At 35.6% G+C, this 17,112-nt stretch overlaps 1 protein-coding gene across 1 annotated transcript; it reads left to right on the top strand.

Moving 5' to 3' along the window:
* Positions 1-5,331: 5,331 nt before the first annotated feature.
* On the top strand, positions 5,332-7,011 carry LOC149235237 (putative E3 ubiquitin-protein ligase ATL44). The gene has a single exon (XM_089461320.1). It carries the CDS (start codon positions 5,679-5,681, stop codon positions 6,357-6,359), a length of 681 nt encoding a protein of 226 aa, XP_089317446.1. The 5' UTR covers positions 5,332-5,678; the 3' UTR covers positions 6,360-7,011.
* Positions 7,012-17,112: the final 10,101 nt, after the last annotated feature.

The following is a 17,112-nucleotide window of genomic DNA, read 5'->3' as shown; positions in this document are numbered from 1 at the left end:
AGATATTTTCCCTCTATTTTTTGTTAGGCTAGAGCTTTCCTTGAGCTTTTTGAATAAGACTTCACACGGAGATAGTGTTATATGTGAAAAATAAGGATTATTTTTTTTGGCACATAATCATTTAATTAAATTTAAGATAAGATTTGGAAAATGGTCAAATAATTATCTAAAATTGATAACCTAGTATTGTGGTTGAAAAATGAAAAAGAAATTAATACGTTACATGTTTTGGATGATTTTTGAATTGAATGAAACATGAATAAAGATAAGATATTAATGTGATAAGATTTGGAAAATGGTCAAATAATTATCTAAAATTGATAACCTTAAAACTAGTATTGTGGTTGGCAAATGAAAAAGAAATTAATACTTTACATGCTTTGGATGATTTTTGAATTTTCATCCTGAATGAAACATGAATAAAGATAAGATATTAATATGATAAGATTTGGAAAATGGTCAAATAATTATCTAAAATTGATAACCCTAAAACTAGTATTGTGGTTGGCAAATGAAAAAGAAATTAATATATTACATGCTTTGGATGATTTTTGAATTGTCATCCTGAATGAAACATGAATAAAGATAAGATATTAATGTGATAAGATTTGGAAAATGGACAAATAATTATCTAAAATTGATAACCCTAAAACTAATATTGTGGCTGGCAAATGAAAAAGAAATTAATACGTTACATGCTTTGGATGATTTTTGAATTTTCATCCTAAATGAAACATGAATAAAGATAAGATATTAATGTGATAAGATTTGGAAAATGGTCAAATAATTATCAAAATTGATAACCTTAAAACTAATATTGTGGTTGGCAAATGAAAAAGAAATTAATACGTTACCTGCTTTGGATGATTTTTGAATTCTCATCCTGAATGAAACATGAATAAAGACAAGATATTAATGTGTTTATAATGTATAAGGTGAAAAATATAAAAACTCATAATTTATCCAAAGATGAACTTTTGATGAAGCATGGTACTTGGATTACAAGGAATACGACCATTTGGATTATTATCCCCCTCTCCGATAAAGTATTGGTAAACTAATAATTGGAGAAAAAGTGTTTGCTCTTTCTTACATTTCGGATTATTATCTCCCTCTCCGATAACGTATTGGTAAAGTAATAATTAGCGCAAAAGTGTTCGCTCCCGATCGAGGTTTGCATATTTTTTTGACTAGATAAGTGCAGTTTTTCTTGGATGTACTAAATCCGATAAGGTTGAGATAAAACAATTTATATGAGGATTTTAACCTATAAAATATGATTTAATAACTCAAGACACCTAGTTCGCTTTTACCCTCACGCACTATAAAATCTGGGATCGACAACTTCTCTTCGCTTGAGAGAGGGAATAACGGTGAAGACTACTTGAAAATCACCAAATGGCCCAGGAGGGGATCAAATATCCAGACATACAACGAGAGAAAACTAGGTGGTTTCAGCTTTGAGCGCTTGCTTCCCCATGCGGTGGTGGTTTGGATTCCTTAGATCTGGTTTCATATGAGGCCAGTGCAAAACCGTAGTTGGGATTCAAATTTTGCATGGCACGATCTTGTTCTCTGCCCTTGTTTCGATTCCTTCTCTACCCTCATTTTTGTCACTGCAGTTGCAGTTGTAATTTCATTGAAGATTCATTTCCCCGAATTGAGGTTGGGTTTGTTAGACATTGGATAAACCAATGCTTCCTGTGTGTTTCGTGACATGTACTAACCACATCTTATGGATCCTTATCTCTAGCGATGCGATCGTTGACTAACACCTGCGGGTTTTGGTCTAACGACAATCATGATTCCCTGTTAGTTTCAAAAAGCACAAAAGAAATAAAACATTAAAGACAACAGACAAATATCACAGACAACAAACAATGGAGAAACATAAATCACACTTGTATTACGCAACAGGCCTGGGCCTTGGCTTGCCTTCCTTGGCCAGAGAAAATACACATTTATAGAACATGAAGAAGCATCTAGAATTCTGCATGTGAAACACAGTGAGGTTATAAGTCAATGAAGGTGGGTGGGATTCGGTTCAGTGTCGGCGTGATTGTCAAAGAGTGGTTACCGACGGCGAGGTCGGCGCCAGAGTCTTTATGACGGATTCACATTTAACATTCTCCCACTTAAAGTCGAATGAAGAATCCTGAATCAAGTCACACTGATTCCTACCATGGCTCTACATAACTCATGTTTATTTCTTGGTAGAATTTTAGTGAGCATATCAGTAGGGTTCCTATCTGTATGGATCTTTTCCAAGGATAATTGTCCTTCCTCCAACACATGTCGGATCCAATGGTACCTTAAGTCAATGTGCTTGGTTTTTGAGTGAAATGTTGGGTTTTTTGCAACTGAATGGCACTCTAACTATCACAATATATCACATATTTGTCCTGCTTTATTCCTATATCTCCTAGGAATCGTTGCATCCACAACATCTCTTTACAAGCTTCTGTTGCAGCTATGTACTCTGCTTCTATTGTAGAGAGAGCTATTATTCTTTGTAGCCTTGACACCCAAGATACTCCTGCACCTGCAAATGTATACAAATAACATGTAGTCGAGTTTCTAGTGTCTATATTTGCATCTGTAAATCCTTCAATCACAGTCTCATTATGACCAAAACATAAATAATAATGACTAGTACCCTTGAGATATCTCATAATCCATTTCACTGCTTCCCAATGTTGTTTGCATGGATTGGCAAGGAACCTGCTCACTACTCCCACTAAATATGAAATGTTTGGTCATGTGAATACCATGGCATACATCAAGCTACCAACTGCTGAAGCATAAGGAATCATGCTCATATCTTCCTTCTTCTTGTCATCACTAGGACATAATTCAATGTTCAACTTGAAGTGCACTGCAAGGGATGTACCAATTGGCTTGGCATCCTTCATATTAAACCTGTCAAGCATCTTCTTGATATATTTTTCTTATGACAACAATAACCTCCTTTTTTTTTCTGTCACACATAATCCTCATGCCCAATATTTGTTGTGCTAGCACCAAATCCTTCATTGCAAATTTGCTGCCCAAATATTTCTTCAACCTATTGATCTTATTCTTATCATGCCCAACAATCAACATGTCACCCACATATAACAATAATATGATATACTTTCCTTGATCATACCTCTTGATATAGACACAATGGTCAACTTCCAACCTGTGAAAATCATGTTCCAACATGAATGAATCAAATTTCTTGTACCATTGTCGAGGTGCATGTTTCAACCCATACAGACTCTTCTTCAACTAGCAAACAAGGTCTTCTTTGTCATTTTCTATGAAGCCCTCTGGTTGCTCCATATAAATGTTTTCCTCCAATTCACCATGAAGGAAAGTAGTTTTTACATCTAACTGTTCACATTCTAAGTCTAAAGCAGCAACAAGACCAAGAATGACTCTAATGGATGACATTTTAACAACAAGTGAGAAAAATCTCAGTGAAGTCAATACCTTCTTTTTGGGCAAATCCTTTCACTGCCATCCTTGCTTTATAACTCTCCTTTTTGTCACCTTCATGTGCAAACCCATTTGTTTTGTAGATTCTTTCTTCCTTTTGGGAGGTTTACCAACTCCCAAGTTTTATTTTCCAGCAAAAAGTTCATTTCTTCTTCCAATTCTTTCTTCCATTCTTTACTGTGTTCAACTGTAAAAGCTTCTTGAAAACAATTAGGCTCACCTTCATCAGTCAACAAAATATAGTTTGAAGGAGGATACCTTTGTGAAGGCTTATGAGGCCTAGAAGATCTGCGAACCAACTGTGGTGGTGCATTATCAGGTTGAATCTCATGTAAAGGTTCTGTTGACGGTGCTGGACCCACTAACATGTCAGGGGATCTCCCCGGTAAAAATTCCCAACTAGACCTCAGACCGTTTGGCATAGGGGTCCCAGCAGTGGGTCATATGGTATTGCCTTGACTGCAGTTGCACGCAAAGGCAAGCAAGATGGCCTTGTTGGTAGCAAGGGTGTGACCAGCATAGCAAGCCAAGGAAGGTGCATGAAGGGTTCTAACACACAAATGGTGAAATAAGTGCACCCCTTGGAAACCTGTGAAAAAACACGAATTAGAAGGGAACACACAAGCAAAGAGAAATCACCAGCTGGAAGGTAGGGAAACCAACGATCCAAAGTGATGGTTAAACCAATAACACATCTCAATAAGATTCATACATACATATATAGAAAAGTCCACACATACATGCGTAAGCAAACATATACATATATCATTAGCGTAACCAAGACTACTGAAATAAAATAACAACATATGCATGAAACGTGTTGCCTCTGTTATATTAAGAAAGTGAAAGTTCCAATCATACATGCAACCATGACCAACCACTAGTTCCAACAAAGAAATGTTATAGCCACTTTTGCTTGCTCCTCCAAAAAAATATACTAACTTTACACTGTGGATTAGGATTATTAAAGTTTAAAAAATTAGATAAAAAATTCATAAATAAAACTATTGCATTAATTGTAATATAGAAAAAGTATGAAACTAATGTACTCAACATATTAAGTGATTTCTGATATAAGGAAGAAAATTTAATGAAAATAATGATTAAAAACAAATTGCTCAGAGCTTTTCCTATGTTTTTTGTTACCGCAAAAGCTTTCTCTGGATTTTTTTAATAAAATTAGAGAGGGACTCTATTTTTGGCACATAATCATTTCATTAAATTTGAAATAAAATTTAGAAAAAGGTCAACGAATTATACAAAATTGATAACCCTAAAACTAATATTACTGTTCGCAAATGAAAAGGAAATTAATATGTTACATGTATGGGATAATTTTTAAATTATCATCGTGAATAAAGCATGAACAAACATATTAATGTGTTTTAGGAGAAAAATATAAAAACTCATTATTTATTCAAAGTTGAACTTTTGATGAAGCATGGTACTTGGATGATGAGGAATGGGAACAATTTGGATTATTATCCTCCTCTCCAATAAAGTATTAGTAAAGTAATAATTAGAGCAAAAAATGTTCGCACTTTCTTTTCTCTAATCGAGGTTCGGATATTTTCTTTGACTAAATAAGTGGAGACTTGAGTTCCTCATCGATGTACTAAATCCGACATGCCTGAGATAAAATAATTTTATATCTGGATTTTCGTATATAAAATATGATTTAATAACTCTTAAAAAAAACAAATGGCTAAAACCCCAAAGACCTTGCATCCTCCAAAGACCTTGCATCGCTGGCACCATGTAATTAATATCTATCTGTTTTAAATGCAAAGCAACCCCTATTCTTTGCATGTCAGACCGCATTTATATTTCTATTTCAATAAGATTGGAAATAGGAACTGCCGGGCTTGAACAGCCTCTCAGTTTTGCCGTATCCGGAAAGTGGGGGCTTGAACCGCCTCTGAGTTTTGCTTTTGGGTTTCTGTGGGCGCCTCGGTCCGGTCTTTACCTGCACCCATAATACTCCGCTCTATGGGTTTATGTACCATTTACAAATACTCCGCTCTATTGGGTGATAAGCACTGAAGCTTCCTCAATTTTCCACGCTTTGCATTTCTCCAAGCTTTCTGATTTGCAGTCCCCAGTTGTTATATTTTTGGATTGGCAGTACCCATGTTGAATTACTGAAAATTTTATAGTTTATAGTTGGTTCGTTGTGATTGGAACGCGTTTCCAGAAAAATGCAGAGTATGTCTTCATTTTCATTGTGTGATCAGGGCAGGAAATTGTTGCAAGATAGCGAGGAATTGCATTCATCGGCTGCTCCTATGACGGAGGTAACATTCGGCGTTATCGCGGCCGCGGCCTTGTTCCTCTCAATACTATGCCTTTTAGGGTTCAATGCCCTGCTCCGCTGCAGACGGCTCTACAGGCCATGGCGAGTGGTGTCGGAGCCATCACCCAATATGGATGTCCAAAGAACTCAATCTGTTATCCAGAAAAAGGATTTAGAAGCACTTTCAGCCACAGTTTACTGCAAAGGCCACCCCCTCAGAGCCGTGGATTGCCCCATTTGCCTGGCGGAATTCATGGAAGGAGAAAAGGTGAGAGTATTACCAGAATGCTGTCACTCTTTCCACTTAGATTGCATAGACGCATGGCTGCTTTCCAATGCTTCTTGTCCTTCATGTCGACACTCTGTCCTTTGTGCATTGTCGAAGAAACCGTCAGGGTTCTCCCAGCCAGAGGAAAGCGCCCGAATGGATGTTACCGAAAGAAACGAGAGTGTTGCAGCAAATGATGTTCAGTCTTTCCAAGTTTCTGCGGACGACTCGACAATTGCAGCTTCTTCATCTCTGGCTTCCGTCAAATATGCAAGTGACTTGGAATCTGGTAACGCGGTTGAGACTGGGAAAGCATGATTCGCAAAATTGGCTAGTCTTGGAAGGGCATAATGCAAGAATCGATGTGGGCATCTATGAGAGTGTGCAGTGTGGCAGCTACAGACAGCGGACAGCACGGTTGCAATCTGCTAAATTGTATGTATATATTGGGCTAGTTCAGAGCTCGAGGAATATCAGTGTATATATATCATTGTTGCCAAACCTATATGTAACATTTCAAATCGATTTCTGTTACATTGATTTCAAGATTGTTAGTTGAAACCATGTTCAACCGACCCGAAATAATAGCTGCAATCGAGGAGGACATTAGAAGAAGTTAATAAATTGAATACACATAGCAAGGATAATACATCCAGAAAAGTGGCAATCGTGGATTTGAACAGAAAAATGGCTATCGTGGATTGGAACATAGGACCATTTTGGAATTTTGTATGTCCATTACTTACCGGAGAGCTGTGGAGCTTATCTAACCAGTGGGGTCATGAATTAATTTATATTGAACCAGTATGATAAGCAACGGATGAAGAAATCACAATGTGCAGTGAAGTGATTTCTATAAAGCATTTGAAATTTGTGAAACCCCAATTTCAGCAGGTAGAAGAGTTTTTTGATGTTTAGTTTTTGTGAAGAAGAGTTACTTTCACCTATGGCAAATATCCAAGTATTGATAGTTTCTCTCTCAAAATCATTTTCCAATTGGAAATTATTTATGAGTGTTGTTTTAATATTTGTGTTTTTTTTGCCCACGGGGCTTTGGATTGACGGTGAATGAGTGCGCTGTTAAGGCACTCCTTGCGATAGGTCACCGGTTCAATTCCCCGTGGGTACTTAGTTTAGTCTTAACATAAAAAAAAATATATATATATTTGTGTTTTTTTTTATAAAATTAGGGATAGAAAATATATATCTTTTGCTTTATGAAAAATAAGCTTCACTTACTATAAATTTCAATAAAATCCATAAAATGTCAAGTAAACATATAATAATGCATCACTGAAATATCCACTATATACCCAGAGATGGTATAATTAGTGGAGGCATGGTAAAAAATTTAGCTATTACTAAAAAAAAGTAGAAGTAGTAATGTTTGATCTTGAAATTTTGTTTATATATAGTTATGCAAAGATATAATGTTATGTTTGTTTTAATGTGGAGTACAAGAGTTTGGTGGAAGTAATTTGATATTTGAAGTATAGAAATTAATTACATAATCATCTAAACCTAAAATTATGTAAAAAAATGCATAAATTTTGGTGGGAAATAACTTTTCATACATTTGCATTTTTTATTTTGTTTTATGACTTTTATTCTAAATATTTATTTAAGTGGAAGTAATAAATTTTGGTCATAACCCATTTCACTCCAAAAATAAATATATGAAAAAAATTGTATACATATAATTACTTATCATGAATTTCCCATGAAGGATAAGGGAATCTTTAACAATAATTTTCATCCAAATTATCACCATTTTAGCTTGACTCAATTTATTGTTGGAAGTAATGCTTTGATGTCATGAGTAGTTGTCATTGTTAGTCCCTAGGCTTCAGTCTAGAACTTATTGATTGTATTGATTTCAATGCATGAGTTGGAGTCATGATCTAGATATGCCAAAATCAGTTATTTACATCTTATATATTTGTATCTATGGTGATCAATAAGAATATCAAGTGTAATTTATTGTATGCAATCAATAGCTTTCTAATCTCTCTATTTTCTAAAATAGTATGAGAACCTGTTCTGGCTTGATTCCCTTCCGGGAAAGCCAGAAAAATATAAAAGTTTTGAGTGTTATTAATACTCTGTACTAGCTTGATTCCCTTCCGGGAAAGCCAGAAAAATATAAAAAATATAAAAGTTTTGAGTGTTATTAATACTCTGTACTAGCTTGATTCAAGCCAGAAAAATATAAAAGTTTTGAGTGTTATTAATACTCTGTACTAGCTTGATTCCCTTCCGGGAAAGCCAGAAAAATATAAAAGTTTTGAGTGTTATTAATACTCTGTACATGAATTAGTTCAGAGTGTGAGATTTTTTTATTTTTTATTTTATTTTGTGATCCTGTGTGTAAATCTGTAGATCTATTTGTTGTTTGCATCTCCTTCCACCTTTGTCGGATCCTGCTTACTTCCTACATCAAATTCTCTGGTGTTTTCTTCGAAATCTCATCCAGCGTGATTACCTCCAATACGCAGCTTTCCGATTAGCTGGTGTTGGGATCTATTCCTGGTCTTGTCAAAACTAATAGATGGTTTTGCCTATTGACCGGAAAAATTAGGGACTGCAATGAAGGTCTCTTTGTTATGTGCCGCGTTCAAAGATTCGACCGTCTAATTCACCTCATTCACCATTCACAGCAACAAGAAAAATCTCACAGTATTTCTTTCAAGATCAGGTGGAGCAGTTCGATGATGTAACGAAATTATATTCCATAAACTATCGGATAAGTATATATTGCCGTTGGAATCCTCTGTTTATTTGAAGGTCCATAAATAAATATAAATTGGCGCTCGAACCTATTTCAGTCTCAATTTTATTTGAAAATCGCAGCGGAAAGCACTCTGCACCGCAGGAGGCTAGAATTAGGCTCGACACCTTCAATACTATGGAGGAGAATCGAAAGGCATGGCTGAAAAGTCATAGACGACAACGTATCCCCTTCTCAATGGATGTAAAAGGATCCACCTCCGCTGATTCTGGTCAGAAGTCATCTGGTAGAAGATTGGAGACTGTTACAATGAAACAATGCCTGGGATGGATGGAGATTTCTTTGTATAGATTTGTTCCCTTTGGAAATTTAGATGAAGAAATTTTCAACCTTAATTTAGATTGACAATGGAATTTACACTATTAAACACTTAATTTATAATTTTAGGAAGATTCAAAACGAGAACATGTTTCCCTTGAAATTTTTTTATTTTCCAGTATCCATATTAGAATCCAATTAACTAATACTAATGAACATAGGATCTATAAATGAGCACAAGATCTATAAGTATGAAGAGTAGATGTATGTTATTAATGAACATAGGAGGAATACATGTTTGAGATTGAATTTATACCCAACTTATCATTACATTTAACTTATCCTTTACAGTTTACTTAAAAGGAACTTAATACATTATAAATTATTTTTTTCTATAAGCTAAAATTTTTATTATATTAACAAAAATATAAAGTTCAAGACTTGGCTATCAGTGGCTGCCTCTTTGGAAACCATACCATTGGTAAAATAGTAAGGAATCAATCACAAACCAAGTCTTAAGTGATTCATCATCAACCATGCATTGACATAGAGTTTGACAAACTAGAAAATTTACCCTAGGCACATCTAAATGAGGCTTGATGAACATGTGAGATACCATAAAAGCAATGATCCTAACTAAACAAAAAACAATTGTGAGATTGGAAAGCTAAAAGAATGAAAATTTTGGGGAACATGAGGCATCCACCTCCATGGGGCTTGGTTACTCTTTGTTTCTTCCACTAGGACCAAGGATTGATGCTCTTAAATATGCTTGAAATGGAACCTAATTTCCTTTTGGTTCAAGACTACCTTTTTCGCCATATGAAGAATTTCTTCCTTTTCCTTGTGCCTATCCATAATGACTTTTGCTAACAACCATTTGGTTTTCTAATAGATATCTATGGTTAGAAGATACTACTTATGCCTTCCCTAGGTATTGCTCAGTTTGGGAACCTAGTTTGTGATATCTGCTAAGACCTTTGAGTATGAGGTATAAGCCTGGTCAATTTCCCTTTCCGTCTTGATCTCAATAAACTCCTCATGCATCATGTCAGGTTTTTTATTAAGAACTTCACAGCTCTTGACCACTAGAACCACCCGGGTGAACATGACCACATTATCGGCCCATGATGATGGAGTCACTAACACCAGAAGTAGATGACCAAAAGAGAAACAAGGCACTGCATATGAAGGGAGAAGGGAGTACTAGCTAGAGAGAAGGAGAAAACCTAGTTTGTGATATCTGCTAAGACCTTTGAGTATGAGGTATAAGCTTGGTCAATTTCCCTTTCCGTCTTGATCTCAATAAACTCCTCATGCATCATGTCAGGTTTTTTATTAAGAACTTCACAGCTCTTGACCACTAGAACCACCCGGGTGAACATGATCACATTATCGGCCCATGATGATGGAGTCACTAACACCAGAAGTAGATGACCAAAAGAGAAACAAGGCACTGCATATGAAGGGAGAAGGGAGTACTAGCTAGAGAGAAGGAGAAAGAAATACCACACTCATAGAAGAACCTCACTTCCCCAAAGAAACCAAGGATGTAGAAGAGAGACCCCTCTCCTAGGAAGAAACTCGAGATGCCAAGAAAATAAATAACCAAGTGTAACATAGCCCATACTATTCTCTGCCCTAATTAAGGTTGGTAGGAAGTAGTTACTATGCTAACCTAAACTCAAAGGTCTAGTTATGGAAATGGGGTCCAAAATTTTCGGCATTTCCCTACTTACCTAAAACTTAAAACGGATAATGTCATTTCATTTGTCTTGTCGAGACCTTGCTAAGGATATAAATTTTCCCTAATCGGACATCTGGATCAAAATATATGGTCATTTAAATTCTTGGCGAATCAAACATCACCACATCATTAGGTTTGTTGTGTGGCACCCACTGGTCCCCACTTGGCTTTCCAAGTCACAAGCCACATGGTCACTTCAAACCCATTCATATTGTTGTAACATATTTCGGCAAAAACCATACCCAATATTAATTAGAATTTTATATCGCCGGAATACTATTATGAAATAAATTTATTTCACGATGGAAGGCAAAGTGGGTAAAAAGGAATTACAAGTTAATTTGTTACAACTAGAGGTAAAATGAATAAAGGGAGGCTTTGCAATCATATATTGATGAAATTAATGTACAAGAGAACAAAAATATATTTACGTCAATATGAAATTGAAGTCAGAGTTGCAGAAGTAAAAATAATTTACAAGAATGGTGAAATCAAGTTACAGGTGTGAAATCAGGTTGAGGTGAAAGTAAAAGAGCAAAGTAAAATACTCTACCAACTACAGAAAACAAGACATGGATTTACAAAACCACATATGGTTTTTTATCTGTAAATGAATTTCACAGAAAGGAAATTTACAGTTTGAAAGTAAAAGAGCAAAGTAAAATACTCTACCAACTAAAAAACAAGACATGGATTTACAAAACCACATATGGTTTTTTAATCTGTAAATGATTTTCACATAAAGGAAATTTACACGTGAAAGTAAATGAGTTTTACAGGGAAGGAGAAACAGGACATGGATTTTCAAAGGTAAACACATGAGAAATAGAAACATGACATAATTTCAAATAAGTGGATGAATTTATCCATAAATTTATTATTTGAGGAGATACTTTCTGAATTTATTTAGTAAATTCATGAAAATACCAAATTTATTCACGGAATATTTGAAAACATTTATGATTTTGAAATTAGTGAAGCATTGTCAAAAAGTGACATAAATGCATTCCAAACAGATCTTCAGCAACAACTTCACAAACCCCGGATTTCTAGGCACAGAAATATCAATTGAAAGGCAAATGGTGGAAACAACAGCTCTAGATTTTAAAGGCATGGAGATATTAGCATTCAGAACATCAAAATATCAACATATTGAGGATCATTCTGCAGATTTAAGCAGACATTCAACCAACTCCAGATTTCAAAGTGGATACTTGCAACAATTACAGATTTCCTGCAACTAATAAGGAAATATTATTTATTTTTAATATACAATTCAGAATTTCATTCCAAGGTTATTGTAACAGTTTAGGGGATATTTAGTCTACATATTGTTTTATTTGTACAAAACAAGGGTGGGCTTTTGATGCCTAGACTCTACACTTTGTAATAGCTTCTCTTATTTGATTTCTAATGAAAGCCTTATGGCTATGGTTTTAACTGAATTTTGGGTTTCTTGCATGTTTTTCCAGTATTTCCATATCTATTTTCTGCACATGTTCACAATATTATAGAAGACCTGGGTAAGAACAAATTGTGTTTCAATCTCTCTGAAATCCCCTGTGGATTTATAATTGTTTAAAGATATTAGTATAGTAGACTGTCTATCTGATCTAGCTCCTCTTTGAAATTTGTTATTGTTCGTCCTTCTATTTTTTCCTGAATATGTTTTGTCGAGTTGTAGAAATCTTCTACACGCATCCAAATCTTCCTAGTTGTTAAGTAATCAGTCTAGCTGCTCAATTATTAGGAATCTCCTTACATTCTTCTGTCAAATTCTTATACAAATCAAGTCGTTCTATCAGGCTGGAAGCTGACACATTCAGAAGGGACCCTGTGAGAGAGGCATTTAATATGAATAGGGATTGTCATTGATCGCCAACCACCCCCAATTAAAACCATAAATCTAGCCATTGTGCTTCAAAGGTTGTTGTTCAGTGACAAGTGAACAGTGTTAAACAAAGCCTCGTAACAACTAAGGGAGCCCCCTCTGGTTCAAGGGCCAACTTGAGCCTAAAGACTGGTTGAGTTGGTTTCCTGGCATAGTTTTTGCAGCCAAGGACTGCCTATGGGAAACAGGTACTACATTTGGCGTCGTTGCTAGGAACAAAGTAACGAAGATATATTTCTCCAGGGAACGATAAAGATTAGATCTATTCTTTCGCTGGTGAACAAGGAGCAGACGTTTATTATTGGTTTCATTTCTTTCACCTGGCGACTCCACACAATAACCGGTCCCACTGTTTCGAAATTTCAGCTGCCTTTACTACTATGCAAGGTTCGTTGATACTTGCAATCAGAAGTATATGTCTTTCCCTCTCAACCATGGTCAGAAATCTAAAATGTCTACAGAGGATGCAGCTTTTAAAGTACACATGTGAGTATAATTTTTCCATGGGATTTTATGTTCATATTGTATATATTCTTTAGATTTTCAGCTGCTGACAATGTGGTTTGTCAATAAATCCACTCTGCACTTGGTTACATTGGAAAGTAGATTACACCTAACAGTGTAAAATTTTCCAGTTCAGTTAGATAGAGGTGTGGGATTGATTAGCTACTTTCATATTCAGGGTGTAGTAGATCTACAATTGTTTCAGTTATATTTCAAGATTGCAATATTAAATTTGGTTTGGTTGAGTGCAATGACTTCCAAGGGATTAAATGATTGAATCCATAACCCATGAATTAGGCACTCTTGTGCTTATTTCCACTTTCAGTGACAAATGTTTCACTTCCGCAGTTTTCAATTTTCAAATTTCAGAATGAATAAGTCTCTGGATTAGTACAGGAAATATAAGTTGTCATTCATAGTTGTAGGTTTAATATGTAGTAGCTGGATGATGGGGATTGGCCATACATTACATGATGGCAGATCAATGATCAATGATTTTATGGTATGACTCATAAGGCAGTTGGTCTACTAGTTCTCCCCATCCCAAGGGGGAAGCAGTCCCCATTGGAACCGATGTTGTAACATATTTCGGCACACTGAAATTTTTTTAATTTTCAGTGTGAAATTGTCATTTCCTACTGAGTTAAAAATTGAGGGTATATATAAATTTTATGCTTTTCAATGATTTATTTATTTTTTATATATAATAATTTTAATTTTAAAAATTATTTTTATTTTTATAAAAATATAATTATATATTTTTATGAAAATATTTATTTAAAATTAAAATTATATTATAAAAAATAAAATTTAATCCTAATCATAAGCTAAAATCATAAGCGCACTCAAAGCTAAAGGTCAAAGCCTATGGCCCACCCCGCATTTAACTAATTAAACTCCCCTTATCTTTCATGCCTGGAGATATGGGTAATTTAATCCAACATTTAAAAAGTGATTTCAGAGCCCTCTTGGCCATTCCCTATTAACATAGGTGGGGGGTCGTAGTTTTAGAAATCACCCTCCAAAACTATTCGGGACTTCAAATCCCAAACCATTTACCACTAAGGAGGGGGCCCGAAAACCATACCCAGTATTAATTAGAATTTTATATGGCGGGAATACTATTTTATATGGCGGGAATACTATTATGAAATAAATTTATTTCACAATGGAAGGCAAAGTGGGTAAAAAGGAATTACAAGTTAATGTGTTACAACTATAGATAACATAAATCCTCGTTGCATGAAAACGAATAAAGGGAGGCCTTCCAATCATATATTGATGAAATTAATGTACAAGAGAACAAAAAGATAATTACATCAATACATGTGAAATAATTTACAGGATGGTGAAATCAAGTTAAGGTGTGAAATTAGGTTGAGGTGAAAGTAAAAGAGCAAAGTAAAATACTCTACCAACTACAGAAAACAAGACATGGATTTACAAAACCACATATGTTTTTAAATCTGTAAGTGAATTGCACACAAAGGAAATTTACAGTGTGAAAGTAAAAGAGCAAAGTAAAATACTCTACCAACTACAGAAAACAAGACATGGATTTACAAAACCACATATGTTTTTTTAATCTGTAAATGAATTTTGTAAAAAGGAAATTTACAGTGTGAAAGTAAATGAGTTTTTACAGGAAGGAGAAATGAGACATGGATTTACAAAACCACACATGGTTTTGTAAACACATGAGAAATAGATGTTAAACACACATGGGAGCAAGAACAATATGAATGATAAATCATGAGAGTACAATTTTTATTAACAAGAGATATACATTTATAGTACATTATGTGACCATTGGGTTTCACATCCCAAGGTCTCTTGGACTCCTTTTGTCCATTCGGCTTCCACACTAACCCATTGAGGATTAAGTGTCCAACATTCCCCCCCTTAATCCGAAGGGTTATGTATGAGTCCAAGAAGAGAGCTGTAATACAAAATGTGCAAATATGCATGGCAGCACTAGGCTGAATGTGCTCTATGAAATGTTGGTATAAAGGGCGATGGTTTAAGGATGACCACCAACACTGGAACGCTTAGTGCAGTTCCCGAAACTCTTCCAAAACTGGCAAGAAGCTGAAGTCTTCTGCTAGAGGAAATGCTCCTATTGTTTTGAAGAGGGAAACCTTCAACCAACAAAGGGAGGTCTCACCCCGCATAAAAGGGAGAACTTCAACCTGAAAAGGGAAGTCTCAACCTGTGATGGTTTAAGGATGACCAACAACTCTGGAATGCTTAATGCAATTCCTGGAACTCTTCCAAATCTGGCAAGAAGCTGGTGTCTTCTGCTAGAGGAAGTGTTCTCAATTTTGTTCCCGGAATTCTTCCAAAACTGGCAAGAAGCTGAAGTCTTCTACTAGAGGAATTGTCCCAGATTGCCAACTGAAGGCATGTTTACGGGCATCTTTGTTTCTGGCTACAACTCTGAAGCTGGTGTGGCAGGTTGTGGCTCAGGTTGGCTTGATGTGGCTTTGAAGCTTGTAGATGACCATCATTTCCCCCCCTGTCAGATACAAGGTGAGATGATGGAGAAAACTCAACTGCAAGACTGTTCAATACTCTGGAACAAGTTCTGACATGTGTTTGGAATATCTTCTTGGCTGTTGATGCCCATTGCCAAGAAGCGATCCATCCTAGATGAATCTTTGTTCTTGCAGGATGTTTGTTTCTGAAGCATCTGTGTGAAGAATGACTGGTTTTATGACAATGCTTACATGGATGAAGATCAAAATAGTGATCTTTCAAATGGCCAACTCGGTCATAGTGTTGGCATTTTACAGTCTATTGTTGTTGTTGTTGTTGTTGTTGCTGTGGAAGAGAGGCAGAGTCTGGAACAGCTGGAGGTGAACTGTCATGAGGAGCAGGTGAACTGTCATGAATGAATCCAGCACTCTGAAACTGAATGGGCTTTGAGTAGTCTGGAATATGAAAGGACAAGTCCTTGTCATATCCAAAACCGGTTCTGTGCTTGTTGTAGACAAGCTGTTCCCAAGGTCCGATGATGGGATTGGGAAGTGCAGACTGAGTTTCTGCATCTGCATGTACAACTGCTGCTTTATTTGAATGAACGGTAACATTATTGACTTGCTGTTGATGGGTGGTTGTCTCAATGTTCTGAACAAAAACAGGTTTAAAATGATGTCTATTTTGATGTAGCTCTTCTTGCTGTAGTTGTGATTCAAGCTGCAAAAAATCGATCTTTTCTTGTGCATTTTGCAAATAAGTTTGAATGTCAAAAAAAGTTTCTTTGTTGACTTTTACCATCCCATCAACAGTGGAATGAATTAGGATATTCAATAACTTTAATGCATCTTCAAGTCTGGCCATTATCTCAATAGATAAACCCTGATATGCAAATGATTTTTTTTTGCCACAATGTTCTCCACGGTGGGTGATTTTCGTAAGTTTATTCACTGTACAATTTTTTTAATGCTTCCACATGTAGTAACAGTCTCCAAATAAACTTATATTATCCAATATCAAATTAAATGCAATGACCATTAAGTGATAGCTACTACATAATGGACTTTTCTCATTCAAAAAACTTAACTAAACAATGAACAGATTGGAAGATAGAACCTGATAATTAAATGTCAGCGAACACAAATTAGTAGATATGCAATTATCAGTCCCCAAAATGGCACCTCAACATTTGTTTATGATGTACGCTGCCCAGGAAATGGAAGAATAGATTCCCTCTTCACCACAATCCTTGTATCATGATCAAACCACACTCATTCAACTTCTGAGATAGCATACAATCCCTTCAATGCAGCTACAACAATAACAGCAGGTGGAATGACGACTTTAGGCCCTGCAGAAAGAACTCCAGAATTCAATAATACACATAAAGAATACTTTAATCCATGAA

The sequence above is a fragment of the Pinus tabuliformis genome, chromosome 8 (assembly GCF_031772625.1).
Source record: "Pinus tabuliformis cultivar Carrire ecotype Pingquan chromosome 8, CPIR1, whole genome shotgun sequence".
Lineage (NCBI taxonomy): Eukaryota > Viridiplantae > Streptophyta > Pinopsida > Pinales > Pinaceae > Pinus > Pinus tabuliformis.
This window is presented reverse-complemented; position numbering and strand designations above follow the sequence as displayed.

Bases quoted from the DNA above. Each gene is read 5' to 3' on its own strand.
- LOC149235237 (XM_089461320.1), top strand. From the start codon at position 5,679: ATGCAGAGTATGTCTTCATTTTCATTGTGTGATCAGGGCAGGAAATTG.